The sequence below is a fragment of the Antechinus flavipes genome, chromosome 6, assembly GCF_016432865.1.
Source record: "Antechinus flavipes isolate AdamAnt ecotype Samford, QLD, Australia chromosome 6, AdamAnt_v2, whole genome shotgun sequence".
NCBI classification, from domain to species: domain Eukaryota; kingdom Metazoa; phylum Chordata; class Mammalia; order Dasyuromorphia; family Dasyuridae; genus Antechinus; species Antechinus flavipes.
Window position 1 is genome coordinate 201,288,468 of NC_067403.1, and position 15,433 is coordinate 201,303,900.

Here is a 15,433-nt window from a genome sequence, read left to right on the forward strand (position 1 = left end):
AGGTCTTGTTAGGTTAATACAACGAGCTAAATCTAGTAGGATGCAATTAATAGGAATAAAGTCATATTTGAGTTTAAAAATTGACTACAATTATGGATGGAGAGTTTTGGTTAGCAAAATGTTTGAAAAAAGGTTTTGGTGTTTTAGTGAACAGCAGGTTTTTTATGAATCAGTAATGTCACATGATAGCCAGAAAGTCAATTATTGGCAACTTGGGTAGCAGTAAGAAAGATAGCATCTAGGACCTAATAGTTTCTCTATAGTCGATCTTGATTAGAGTACATCGGTAATACTGTGTTCTGTTTTGGAAACCACAATTTAAGAAGGACATGTTTAAGCTGGAGAGGATTTAGAGAATGATCAAAATGTTGAAAGGGTATAGCATTTGTGCCATATGAGAATGAATTGGAGAAACTGGGGATATTTAGCCTATAGAAGAGAAAACAAAAAAACAACCACCCTAAAAACCCAAAACAACAGAATCTTGACATTATTATTTCTAATACTCCTCTCCTTTCCCTAAGACAAAAGGGAGCTTTCCTTTTTGTCAAGGTCAGCATGGTCACTCAGCGATCTCCAATTTTCTCTAATATTTAACCTCTCCCTATCTACTACTTCTATCTTTATTGCCTTCAAATATGTCCGAGTCTGCTACAATCTATTAAACCTTTACTAGCCTATATCATCCTAATCCTTTGTAATTTGACTTCCGACCTAATTTCTCTTATAAGTTAGTTATATTTTTACTGCTCAAGCAGATGATCTTTTCTTAGTCCTTATCCTGCCCTATTGGTTTACTACATCTGACAATGTTAACTATTTTCTTTTCCTGGATCCCTTCCTTATTTTCTCCCTAGTTTTTGTAATCACTTCCTTACCTAGGTTCTACCTACTAGCTGTGGATGTTACCCCCAGGTTCTATTCCATATGTTGTTCTGTATCTCTGTCTTTCTTTTTCTCTCGTCTCTTTCTGCTATTCTGCTCTCACAGGTTAAACCACCTTTTCTATGCAGATGACTCCTAGGTCCATATGGCCAGCATCTGTCTTTGTGCCTCAGCCCCACATCACCAAGTATCTTTATACATTTCAGTTTGGATTTCCCAAAATTGAATTTAGTGTCTTTCTCACTTTCTTTTCTTTGGAAAAAAAATTATTTAGTATTTTCCCCCAGTTACATTTAAAATAACTTTTTACATTTGTTTTTTAAAACTTTTGAGTTGTAAATTCTCTTCCTTATCCCCACCCCATTCATTTCCCATTAAGAAAACACATGTAAAGTTATAAGAAACACTTTCATAAAAATCATGTTGTGAAAGAAAACATAGATCTCCCACTCTTTAAAAAAAAAAAAACTCAAGAAAAATAAAAGGAAAGGGGAGGATGGGAAGGGGGGAAAGGAGGTAGGGAGAGAGAATGCTTCAATCTGTATTCAGATACAATCAGTTTCTTCTCTGGGTATGGATAGGATTTTCTATCATAAGTCCTTCAAAGTAGCGATGAATCATTGTACTGCTGAAAATAGGAAAACATTAACAGCTGATCATCCTAGAACATTATTTTGTGTACAGTACATTTCACTTTGCTTCTGTTCATGGAGGACTTTCTAGGTTTTTTTCTGAGAGCATCCTACTTATCATTTCCCATAGAACAATAATATTCTATGACAATTACATACCAGAATTTATTCATCCATTTCTTAATTGATGGGCATCCCCTCAATTTCCAGTTTTTTGCCCTGAGAAGAGAGCTGCTTAACTATATATATGCATTTTTAACATATAGATTCTTTTCCTTAAAAAAAAATCTTTTGGTATTCATGTTTAGTAGTGGTATTAGGTCAAAGGATATGCATGAATTTATAGCTCCTTAGGCATGGATCATGTCCTTTGATCATTTATCATTTGGGGCACGGCTCTTTTTATAAATTTGACTCAGTTTTCTCTGTGTTTGAGAAACAAGGTCTTATCAGGGAAACTTCCTTCAAAATTCTTTTTTACAATTACTATTGCTATTTCCCCCCACTTATTCTAATCTTTTTCTTCTTTCACCCTGTCTGTCCTCAAAAGTGTTTTGCTACTGACCATTCTCTCCCCCAATAGGCCCTCTCTTTTATCACTCTCCTCCCTTCCTATATCCATTCTTCTCCTGTTTTTTTGCTGGGTAAGATAAATTTCTATACTCATAAGAAGTGTCTATGTTATTTCCTTTTTGAGCCAATTCTGATGAGAGTAAGATTCACTTGTTCACCCTTTCCTCCCCCTTCTCCTCTGTAAATGTTTTTTTCTTGCTTCTTTTTTATGGCCGACAATTTATACCATTCTACTTTTCTCCCTTTCCCTTTTTCCCAATACATTCCTTTCTCACCCCTTAATTTCGTTATTTCTAGAAGATAATCTCTCTTCATATTCAACTCACATCTGGGCCCTCTATGTATACTCCTTCAAACTGCTATAATAATGAGAAAGTTCTAATGAATTACTAGTATCATTCTCCCATGTAGCAATATGAACCTTCTTATAATATGATATCGCTTTTGTGATTAGTTCCTTATACTTCTCCTGAGTCATATATTTGAAAATTTTCCATTCAGCTCTGGTCTTTCCATCATTCATACTTGAAAATCTTCTATTTCATTGAATATCCACCTTTTTTCCTTCAGCATTATACTCAAGTTATGCTGAGTAAGATGATTCTTGGTTGTAATACAAGTTCCATTGCTCTATGGAATAAAAGTCCTCCTGTCCTTTAATGTAGAAGTTGCTAAATCTTCTGTTATCCTGACTGTGGCTCCACCATACTTGAATTGTTTCTTTCTGGATGCTTGCCCTAATTTTTTCTTGACCTGGGAGTTCCAGAATTTGACTATAATATTCCTGGAAGTTTTCACTTTGGGATTTCTTTCAGGAGGTGATTGGTGGGTTCTTTCAATTTATATTTGATATCTAGAATATCAGAACAGTTTTTCTTGATAATTTCTTGAAAGATGATGTCTAGGCTCTTTGATCATGACTTTCAGGTAGACCAATAATTTTAAAATTATTTCTCCTAAATCTTTTTTCCAGGTCAGTTGTTTTTCAGTGAAATATTTTACGTTTTTTTCTTTTCTCTCTCTCTCTCTCTCTCTCTCTCTCTTTTTTTTTTTTTTTGCTTTGTGTTTTGTTGTATCTTGATTTCTCATAGTCATTAGCTTCTATTTGCTCAATTTTAATTATTAAGGAATTATTTTCCTCAGCGAGCTTTTGCATCTCCTTTCCCATTTAGTCAATTTTGCTTTTTAAGGCATTCTTTTCTTCATTAGCTTTTTGCATTTCCTTTGTATTACTCTCAATTCTTTTCCTAATTTTTCTTCTCTTTTACTTGATTTCCAAAATCTTTTGAACTCTTCCATAGCCTAAGCCCCCAATTCTTATTTTTCTTGGAGTCTTTGGATATAGTAGGATCTTTGACTTTATTATCTTTTCCTGAATGTGTGTTTTGATTTTCTTTGTCACCTTAATAACTTTCTGTGATCAGAATCTTTTTTTTTTGTTGTTGTTTGCTCATTTTCCTAGCCTATTACTCTGCTTTTAACTCTTTGTTAAAGTAGGGTTCTGTTTCCAGGATGGAGGATGCACTATCCCCAGTTTCAGAGGTTCTGTGCAGCTATTTTCAGAGATCTTCCTAGGTTCATGACCACAGAACCTCGCTTCTGCCCTGGAGCCATGAGAAGGATCCCCTCCTCACTGTCTGAGGCTGGGGCAGGGCTGGTGTCTGGGCTCTTACTCTGGGATTGCCTACTGGGCTCCCACCTGCTTCCACAGATCTTCTCTGCTTCTCTGCAGACTTCTCTTTCTAAGTCCTCCCTGGTGTCTCTGGGCTAAGAGGGTTAGAAACTGCCAGTATTGCTGCTGAATCTGAGGTCCCTAAATTCTACTACTCCACTAATGTGGGTCAGGGCCAAACTGGACTTCTATCCTGGTGTCACAGACCTTTTGTGCCGATCTTCTAAGTTGCTTTTGTCTGGAACCTGCTCACCTCCATCTTTCTGGGTATTCTGATTCTCTAAAATTTGTTTAGTGTTTTTGGGGAGAAATTGGGTGAGTTCCTGCCTTTACTCTACCATCTTGACTCTACCTCTCAAATAAAAGTTTGTGAGTTCTTACAGACTTAGTTTTCCGTGTTTTTTTTTTTTTTTTTTTTTTTTTAAGCTTTTACCATCCTTTCATTCTCTTGCTTTGTAATTTTGGTATTGTCATGGAATCCCCTCATTCCTTTTCTTTACACACATTAAGGTAATTGTCAAATTTTGCCATTTCTCTCCCCACAATATCTCTTATATACAATATCTCTCTACCCATAATTACCACCTCTGTTTAATCAATCAATCAAGAAGCATTTATTAAGCTCTCATGTGTCAGGCATTATGCCAAGGGCTAGGAATACAAATGTCAAGAATGAAACAGTATGTACTCACAAAGACTTTTATGTTCTAATGAAAAAGAAGTCCGTATATAAAAACAGCATAAGTGTAAATTGAATAAATGACATTATATATAAAGTAGGTAGCACAACAAGACTGGCTTCCTGAAGTGAGGGTTTCAGTGGAGAATCCAGGGAATGATAAGGAGAGAGGATGAAAGAGACATAAGACCTGAGTGAAGAGAAGGTTTGAAATAGGTAATCACTCAGGGAGAAGTTAAAGAACTAAACTTTGCTTCTGTAAAGCTAAATGATATGAATGCACTTGTTGATTCACCATCAATAAATACTGTTTACTTAATAACAAGACTAAATGCCTTTTTAGCCAATCAACAAATTCTTATTATATGTCAGTTTTGCTGGAAGCATTTTATAATGTATAAAAAGAAATTTTGATGGAATTTCATTCCAAAGTGAAAATTTGGGGAAAAATAGTAAAGTGATTGTTCATGAATAATTTGTAGCAGCCATTGCATTTGTGTAGGGCATCTGATATCAGTCAGTGGTTTTATTATTGAGGAAGATGAAGTTCCCTAGTGGAGCCAAAAATTCAGATTTTTATTACATTTTAATTTTTGTATATAATTTTTCTTTCTTTCCCCAAGCTCCCCAATCCCTTCAGTATGGGTTTTCATTCTATCTGTCCTCAAATAACTATTGATTTCTGTGTCAATCAAATAACATTTATTAAGTGCCTGCTTTGTGCCAGACCTTTTACTAAACACTGAGTACAAAGAAAGACATGAAACCATATAGTCTTTAGCTTTCAAGGAGCTTATGGTCTAATGGGAAAGACAACTCATCTAATTATGATAAATTGGGTTGATCTTAGAGGAGATTTTGGAGGATATGGTTCCATTCTCCAATCAGGATAGAGGGTAATAAGCAACATATATATCAGATCTCATCTCATGTTATATGTATTTATAAATTGTAAATATGGTCCTAGCAACATTTACACAATGGGTTTCTTTAAATTTCCTGTGTGATAGGTACCTGAAATACTGCATAATACTTCAGTGTATTGGTGATTCCCTAGCTGCTAGTGCAATTTCATTTTGTTACCAGTTTCATCCATTAGTTGCAGAAATGTGATTGAATAAAAGTTCAGTCTTTACTGATATTTTAAACAGTGAAGTTTTAACAACTTAATAAGCAATTTGAAAACATAGATCTAATTTCACTTCTGTTTTAATTTTTCAGGTGGGTTTGCTTTTGTATATGAAGCTCAAGATCTTGGAAGCGGTAAAGATTATGCTTTAAAGGTAACAGTTATTGGAAAATTAAATATTTAATCGAAAGCTATTTTGAAATATTTAAAAGCATTTCCCCAAATGAAAAAAGTCCAAAATTGGAGATAAAAAAATACCTGATATTTCTCTTTTCTCCTTTTCCTGATGTGTCATACTTGAATTTTTCCTTCCTTTTCTGTGGTTGCCATCATAGCCTTGGAGTGGACTCTGAAAGCTAATCACTTTTAAAGTATACTTGGAGCATCTTTGGCAAGCTTATTCAATGATTATTGGTACTAGTCTTCATGTATTAATTTGACACTAAAAGGGAATTTGTAATTCCTCACTAACATCCTAAAAGACTTCAGTAGACTTAGGATAGAAGAGGGAAGTCTGTTTAAAAACTAAGAATCTTAATTTTTAGCCCGAATTAGTTTGGTGATTTGGGAAAAGTCATTTACTCCCACTCTTTGAGCTATAGTTTCTCTGACTATAAGAAGAAAGAATTGGACTAGTTGATCTCTAAGGTACTCCTAACTTTAACTGTAGTGTTTTTTGATGTGCTGTGTATTAACCAATCATTTTCTACTTTGGGAAGAGCCTTCTCTTTGTTGGAGATCTATATATTTTATGGTTTACTGGATAAGGGAGCTAGTCCATTTAATAAATTTTGTTTTGGCATCTTATTGGTTAGTCATGTCTGACTCTTCTTGATCCCATTGGGGCATTCTTGGCCCAGTTACTGATGAGGTTTGCTGTTTCCTTCTTTAACTGATTTTGTAAATGAGGAAACTGAGGCAAACAGGGTTAAATTATTTCAAAGTTAAATGTTATCTGGAAGATTCCTCTTTATGAATTCAAATTTGGTCTCAGACTACCGACTATATTATCCTGGACAAATCATTTAACCCTATTTATCTCAATTTCCTCATCTGTAAAATGAGCTAGAGAAGGAAATAAGAAACTGAAAAAACAAAAGAAAACCCTGAACAACAATTTTAATTGTAGTCACCGAAAGCACCACCTTATTGTTTTTGGTCCCTTTTATAACATTCTAGCCCAAAGTGCCCCCTTCTCTTTTCAATTCACTTACCCTTGGTTTTATATGTTTTCTTTGTTGCCCATAATCAGTAAAAGTTTGTTTTCAAATATCTGTTTATCTAATTAGAACAAAAGGTATATAATCTAAAGAGTTGAGTCTTTTTTCTTAATATAAATTGTGCTTATTCCTCACTAAGATATTTACATATTTGTTCTTGTAAGTTAAACATGTCATCTTCAAAGAACAAATATCAAATTTTAATCTATTCCTTCTTTTTGTGATAAAGAGGCTGCTGTCCAATGAAGAGGAAAAGAACAAAGCAATCATTCAAGAAGTTTGTTTTATGGTATCCTTTTTCTGAAGACTTTAAATGTAAAATCACTTTATATTTTAAAAGACATAAAACTCAAGTTAGATGACAATTATAGATCAGAATAGGCCTACTTTTTATCAGACAACTCACATTAAACAGATGTGCTACTTGACTTACAGGCTTGTTCCATAGAAAAAGAATATTTCTCCCTCCCCCTCCCCCCCCATTCATATTAAGATAGTTTGCAGCATTATAAAGAATCTTTTTTGTTAAAAGAAAAAGAAAGGTATAGATATATATGCATATATTTATTGTACTGATATGTTTATGCTATTACAGCTGTTATACTTTGGCTATCCTCTTGGCATCTTTTTTGAATATTTTAATGATTAATACTTACCAGTTACAAGCAAGATTTAAGTATCTTGTCTTCTCTTCTTCCTCCTCCTTAAGAATTCCTAAGTACTAAGTACTAAGAATTCCTGAGTGTCCATGACCTTATGTTCTGTCAGAGATCAGACTGTACCAAAGGCTTGGTTGCTTTCTCTTGAAGAAGCATTGCTCTGAAGCAGCATTACGTGTGAGGTGGCTCTCTGAATGACTTGTGCTGTAGGTAGTTAAGTTAGGGGGAGCTCCCCTCGCATACAGTGTGTGTTCTTCTCATGGCTCTTCTCACATTTAGTTTATTTGTTTTGCTGTGCCTGCTTGCTTGATATCTTCCATCTTCTGTGGATTTCTTTATTTTCCAAAAGCCATTATTACTCTTTCTTCTAAAGAAGTTCTGAAAGACCTTTTCCATGAAGTCTTAAGTAACTGGATAAGATTTTGTTTTCCTCTTGTCTTTGTATCCCTAGTGCTGTGCTCAGGGCTTTGCACACAATAGTAAGTGGCAAAGTAGTAAATTGACAAAGCCCTGAAGTTGGAATCAAAGGAACTGAATTCAGATCCCATCTCTACCTTTGTCTTTTGTAAAATGAGAGGGTTGGACTAGATCATTTCCCAGGATTCCCAACCCTGTGATTGTGTTGCCTAATAAAGGTTCATTTGAAAAATTGGACATTTTGGATATGTCTGAATGTCTAGCCTGTTTTCCTCCTCTAAAAATGAGGGAGTTGGATTGTTCTTTCAGCCCTAAGTCTCCAAACAAATATTCGTTAACCGCTTACTTTGTGCAAAATACTCCTTACCCAGGGCTCTGAAAGAGACATAAAATTTAGATAAAGACACAGACCCTGATCTTCTGGAGCTTTTTTGTTTCTTTGTTTTGTGTTTTGTTTATTAAGTCTCTGTATTTCACTCTTGTGTGTGGACTGCTTTATAAGCTGTCTAGCAGCAGGGTTTTTTTTGCATAGTGAATGTCCTCATCCACTTTTTGGGATTGACTACATCCTAACGTGCAGGCTAGGGTTATTTTACAGATAAGTGAGTGCTCATCTTTTTTCTCTCTTACTGCTTTCACCCTTCTGTCTCCTGACTCTTTGACTTCCTGCTTCCTTTTTACATTTTTCGCTTTCTGTTAAAATTATAAAGTAATAGCACTCATGGTTAACATCTATATTGAAGTATATATTTTAAATTTACTCTTTATTAGACGGTATGTGTAGATTTGTAGAGATGTCTTCATGTTTCCTCTTTAACGAATTGACTTCAGAAAAAACTTTCTGGGCATCCTAACATTGTCCAGTTCTGCTCTGCTGCATCAATAGGAAAAGAAGAATCTGATACTGGACAAGCTGAGTTTCTTCTGCTCACTGAACTCTGCAGAGGTAGGATTTTCCTTTTGGGTATCACTGTTTGTGATTGCTTTTCTTTCTTTTTTTTTTTTTTAAGTTGTAAAATAAATGTGGACATTTTCTGTGCCCATCAGCTTCTCTTATAAAATGCTAAGTCTGGTTTGAATCTAGACTCAAATGCCAGAAGAGATATTCTTTGTTGATATGCATTTATTACAGAGAGTGATTGGAAATATGACTCTTTCCAGGCTTACTTTATAGGGAATAAGAGAACCTACCCTGCCAACCACAGAGCAAGTCTCTCTTTCCACTGGCTTGCTCTTCTCTTGACTTGTCAATACTCATTATTTGCTTTTTGTGAAATGTTTCTACAAATCATGCTATAAATATTAAATGTTTCTTGAGTAGGCAGTATATTGTTCATTAGGTACAAGGGGATAGCAGAGGATGAGAAAAGTGACGCTGAAAAGTCAACAGAATTGTGAGATATTGTGTCTTTAAGGTCTTATGCTTGACCTTAGGAAACTAATGGGTTGTGTTGCAAAGGTAATACAAACAGGGGTTGTGTAAATACTCTCCTGTAACCCTGATGGTCAACATTTGATGATTTGTACTTGAGGAATGTGATTTATCTGGGATGGACCAGAGTTGAGAGTGTTTATAAAGTGATGTTGTATAGAATGGTTTGGGCACATTCTCTTGGTGGAAGACTGAAATATCCACATTTAAGTAAAGTGGGATAATGAAGGTGGAACCCCCACTAAAACTCTTTTTGACACTTTTTTCCCCTTCTCATCATCTTTGTGTTCATCATCATCATCTGAGGGATTCAGAAATCCCTCAGAAATCTTCCCTAAACACAAATAACTAAATTCACTAGATAGGTCATAGGATCATAGATCTAGAGGTCCTCTGAAAGGAATTCTGCAAATGAAGATCTGAATAGTCAGTGGCATAATTTTTAGCAGTTTTTCAATTACATGCTTCCTTTTCTTTTTTTTTTTTTTCTTTTTTGTTCCATTCCATTTTCAAAAAATCCTCTGGAAAGCATTTTTTTATCTCATTTTTTGAGATATGTTCATTTTATCTTGATTCTGATTCACTAAATGTTTATCATTTTATAAGACAATATTTGGAAGAAAAGAAATGAAAATATATGTTAAAGAGTTCCTATAACCCTGGTATATATAGCTGTATCATTTCTAAATTTTAAAAAACACAAGTTGATAGTTTATAAAATATTTTATAGAATTACCATATAATTGTATTTTATTTATCCTTAAGTGTTCTGAAAAAGAAAAAAAATATGGGTATAAATGAGAAGTAGACAGTCATAATTTGTCCCAGTATTGTTATTCTTAGTTAATGATTAAGACATAGAATGCATATTAGTAGTAGGGGAAAAAAAAGTGAATTAATTAGAAAAATTAATATATTGAATTTTATATGACTTACTACATTTTACAAAAGAACAGAAAGTGAACATGTTTCTACTTGTGAAGTATTCATGGTTAATCCTTGTAACAGAGTTCATAGAATTTTACATTTAGAAAAGACATTAAATACCACCTAACTCAACTTCTACTTGAGTAGGAATTCTTCTGCAACATTATTGAAGACTTAGATGGTTGGCTTAGCTTGCAATTAGAGAAATCTTTTCCCTTTCCTGAAAGGCATGTTAAGGATAAAGGGGACATTGTCTCAGGTTCCAGGAAGAGCTTGTATATATATGGTGAAAATTGTTCTCATATTCCCAAATGGGCACATTTTGATTGTGAACTGTGGATGTGAACTGTGGATATGCAGATATTTTCTTATGCCCAGCTCAGTATATGACATTAGAATATCACAAATGCTTTTTTTTTTTTACAGCTATTTTCTTTTGTATTTTCATCATCTTTATTTTGAAATGTTTCCTTCCTCTTTCCCTATCCAGTAAGCTATTCTAAAGAGGAAAAAAAAGAAAAAAAAATCATTTCAGCAAAACCAATTAGCAGATCAACTGAATTTGGCAATGTATGCAGTAGTCTTTTTTTATCTGTGCAGAGAAGAGGGTGCATTTTCTCTACTCTTCTTTTGGCCTAAGCTTTTTGGTAATTATAATAATGTATCATTATGATTCTTTTTGGGAGAGGATTCTTTCCATTTTCAAATGCCTTTTAAATTGCAAACCTTTCTCTACATTTCGTATCATTTTTTTTTCCTAATTCATTTTCCAATGTATTTTATTCTTCTATTTCTTAACTATTCTTGAAATGCTTTCTTTTGCATAAAATTTCATTTTGCCTTTTATTTTCAAAGTTAGAAGGTCCCTTGGATTTCATCTTATGCAAGAGAAAAATCGGTACTCTTGAGAAGGGAAGGGACTCATGGGTGATCACATAGCTAATTAATACACAGATCTGAAGTTTGAGCTTCTTCCCCTCTAGCTATTGGAAGTGCACTGCTGTTGTGAGTAAGGTAGCTAGAGCATCTATGATTCAAACTTTGTCATAGCTAGTAAAAACATCCCCTAGAATCATTGGTCAGCGCATTTAGGATCAGTTTTCTTGATAATATGGGGGATCGTTTGCAGAAATTTTCTCAACTCATATGTAATTAATATAATTTAGTAAGATGATAGATTTTATTTTTTAATTTTTAAAAAATTAGAATGATTTATACATCAGTACTTCTTAAAAAGTACTGAATGATTACGTTCATTTTTACCTAAATGTTCACCTAAACAAGTTGAAAAAGTGGCTCTGACCTCTTTTCTCTTAAAATGATTTTCAGGCAGTTTTATTTACTCTTTTTTCCGCTAGTGGGAATTTTTGTGTGTGTGTGTGTGTGTGTGTGTGTGTGTGTGTGTGTGTGTGTGTGAGACAGTTATTAGAGTATTGTATGGGGCACAGAGGGTGACAACTCTCTGGGAAGCCTGAGGGAACATCATAGCCTGGAAATATGTGAGAATTCTTGAATTGTAGTATCTCTCCAAAAAATATGCTTATGTACCTGGTACCATTATGTGATTCTCATATTCTTCTAAAGTTGCGCAGGGTCTAGAGTTATGCAAGTACCTTCTTTGGAGGTTTCATGCTGCTAGTTCAATTTTTTCCTGTGTAGATAGAATCCTTTTAGAATAGTGTCTCTTATTATTATGATTTTTGGACATTTTTGGTATTTCATTTAATAATTATGCAGTTACTGAACACTTAATAAATCCATGGCTCTGTGCTATTTACTTATCTGTGCTATCTGGATTTTGTCAGCCTTGAAAATCACTGGGGCTGGCATAAATCCAAGGGAAAACCTTCTATCCCATTGTCTCTATAATTGCTGGTGATATCAGAACCCAGTTCTTTCACTGCTCTGTCCTAATTAGACAGCTTGAATTCTTGTTCTTTGTTGCCCTCTTTTGGCTATTGTTGGCCTTTGTGAATACCTTGAACTGAAAAAAATTTCTATTTCTATTTTCCCCTCCAAATTACTTATGGAAATACCCACTGCTACCATCTTGCCCATTCCCAAATCATAGACATGTTTGTCCCAAGCCTTAAGTAGTCTTAATACCATTTAGTATTTAAAAAAAAAAAAAAACTGTTTTCTTTTGGCTTTTATCATTTTTCATATTTTTAATTTAAATCCCTCATTCCAATAAGTCATCCCTAAGTTTGATGTCTTCTGCATGTTTGTTCACCTTTCTTTAAAGCCAAGTCTTTGGGCATCTTTGTCATTCTCATTCCTTCCCTGGACCCCACCTTCCCCAATATCATGCCTTTACTTGCTTTGGTTTTTCTTTACTAACCTATAGGAATAATTGATGGCTGTGGGGGGAAGAAATAGGAAAAATGAAAGCCATCAATAATCTACAAATTAATTAATCAGTCATTCCCTTAACAACCCAGAGTAATAAGTCATAGTTTTATACCTGAGTTCCACAGAAGTCAGGGTAGACCTTATGAATGGAAAGAAGTACAGAACTAGGACTTGTGACATTTTTGTAAATACATTATCTTATAATGTGGTGATAAGATAATTGACAAAATATTTTTTGTTGTTAAACTTTGTCCTGAATTCAGAGCCCCAGGAAAGTTCCCTCTCTGGGTGAGCCTTGTTCTTTGAAAGAGGTCTCAATCACTAAGCTATAGATAAAGCTCAAAGCTTTAAATACTTTTTAATAACTGGGTAGTAGAATGATTCATCCAGCGTTATAATTTATTAGAATAAACCTATGTCACTGTGGTTTGCCTGCCTAAATGGTACTGGTCAGGAATGGCCCAGAAATGTAATGTTAAGTCACTGTAGCTTAATGAAGTATAGTGATTATAGAAACAGATTTTGTCTTTAGCCTTTTCTCACTCATGGCCTAATTTAGTAGTAGCCCTGAAATTGGTCCAGTTTTGGGGAATGATGAAAATGCAGATCTTATGCCCATTTTTGTTCAGTTGATTTTGTGAGGTGGTCATGGAATTATTACAAATGATGTGAATAAAAATATTTTTGTCAGTTATTTTCTAATATATAAATTAAATCTGATAGGACCATAGGTTTTAGATTTGGAGTGAAATTCTCTAGTCCAACATTATTTTATGAATTTGGAAATTGAGGTCCAAAGATGTTAAATGGCTTTCTGAAGTCACACAGAAGCATCAGTGGTGGAGGATGGCATATGAATTTATGGAACGGAGAACAAGCTTTTCCCATCTGAAATCTGATTCTTTGGGCTTAAAGGTCTTGACTCTTTGTGACCCCATTTGGGGTTTTCTTGGCAAAGATATTGGAGTGGTTGGCCATTTCCTTCTCCAGCTCATTTTGCAAATGAAGAAACTGAAGCTGCAATGACTTGCCCAGGGTCATACAGCCAGTAAATGTCTGAGATTGGATTTGAACTTAACAAAGAGAATTCTCCCTGACATCAGGTCTGGCAGCCTATCCAAAAAAAAAAAAAAAATACCCTTGAAGCTACCCTTGTAGCTCTTTCTATCTTGGTGCTAATAATCACAGCCTTTTTTTTTTTTTTTTTTTTTTATGATTCCCTTTCTTACAAAGTGAAGTTACTTGTAAAAATGTTATTATATCTATTTTGTAGATGGGGAAAATGAGTCTAACAACTTGCCCCTATCATTATTAAGTAATAGAAATGGTATTAGAATTGTAGTTCTTTGACTACTCTAACCACTATACTGTGCTGTCTCTGCTGTACGTGTATATTTAAGCTCAGGTATTTGGCTATATAACTATATCTGATTTTCATAGTGAAATGTTTATATTCTTTTTATGGAAATCAAATCCATCCATTTCTCTCCATTCAACTAGTGGACACTCTGTCTAGTTCAGGTTGTAATTACTGGGATATTTCAGTAGCTTCCTAATTCATCTCCATGCCTCAAGTCTTTCCCTTCTCCCTTTTCTCTTCTGTGAGGTAGTTGATGGGGCAGTTTTCTGAAATGCTGGGTACAGCCAGGGAGACATGAATTCAAATCCATGTTCTGATACTAACTACATGATCCCGGGCAAGCCACTTATTTTGAGGGGACAATAATAGCACCTACTTCTCAGGGTTGTTGTGAGGATCAAATGAGATAATATTTGTGATGTATTTAGCACAGTGTTAGACATGGAGTTAACACTATGTAAATGCTCTTTCCTTTTTTTCCTACCACTGCCCTTTGCTTCCTCCCTTTTGCCCTCCCTTCTCTAATCAGTGCTCCATATGATTGCCTGAGTGATATTCTAAAGTATAGCTTTGACACGTTACTCCTCTGCTCAGTGAGTTCTAGTGATTCCGTTTTATCTCTAAGATACAAACTTCTGTATCTGGCATTTAAGACCCATCACAATCTTGCCTCAGATTTTTTTTTTTTTTTTTTGCAGGCTTATTGCATACTTCTTTTCCTTCATTCAGCCAACAGGGCCATTTTGGTGTTCTTCACTTCTGACATTTCATCTCACAATTCCCTTTCTTTGCATAAATTGTCCTCTGTGCCAGGATGAACTCCCTTCTTAGCTTTGTGCCTCGGAATTCCTAGTTTTCTTCAAAGCTCAAATCAAACAACCCCTTCTACATGAGGCTGTTCCCAATGATCTGGGCTCTAAGTGTCTCCCTTTCCATTCCATTACCTTGTATTATATATTTTGTGTCTATTTATATGTATACATGTTTTCTTCCTCAGTATTATATAAGTTAAGATAGGGGTATTGTTTCATATCTTTATATCCTTGATACATATGGTGCTTAATAATTGTTTATTGATTGCTTGATCCTATTAAAGGCAGAATGAAAGACTAATTAAAGACCTTTCTTCAGCTGTTTCCATCAGTAGTATTTCTACTATCTGAACTTTCTAACAACCAATTTCATAGAAATAGACATTTTAAAATCAGTTACATCATTGAAAATGTTTAGAGAGAGAGATACACAAAAGTGAAGTTAGAAGTTTAGCTGACTATTAGACTCCTAGAGTGTGGGGGGAGGAAAAGGAAAAGGAAGTGTGATGTCAGTATTATTCTAGATCCTCTTTTTTTTTTTTCCTTTAAGAGCTGTAATTTTTTCATCAGCCTAGAAAATAGCTACACTTTCATAAAGTTAAAAAATGCTAGTTGTCTAGATTGCTGACTTCATGACTAGGAGCAGTAGCATTTTTGGTTACAAAATGTTTTTTATTTAAGTAT

At 34.5% G+C, this 15,433-nt stretch overlaps 1 protein-coding gene across 2 annotated transcripts in view; it reads left to right on the forward strand.

Annotated features, from left to right (window-relative positions):
• GAK (cyclin G associated kinase) overlaps nucleotides 1-15,433 on the forward strand; it is a 122,865-nt gene that overhangs the window by 12,509 nt on the left and 94,923 nt on the right. For both annotated transcript variants that reach the window (XM_051966106.1, XM_051966107.1), the window contains exons 2-4: nucleotides 5,663-5,724; nucleotides 7,020-7,079; nucleotides 8,698-8,812. In XM_051966106.1, coding sequence (XP_051822066.1) covers nucleotides 5,663-5,724; nucleotides 7,020-7,079; nucleotides 8,698-8,812 — 237 coding nt within the window. The remainder of the gene's footprint in view (nucleotides 1-5,662; nucleotides 5,725-7,019; nucleotides 7,080-8,697; nucleotides 8,813-15,433) is intronic.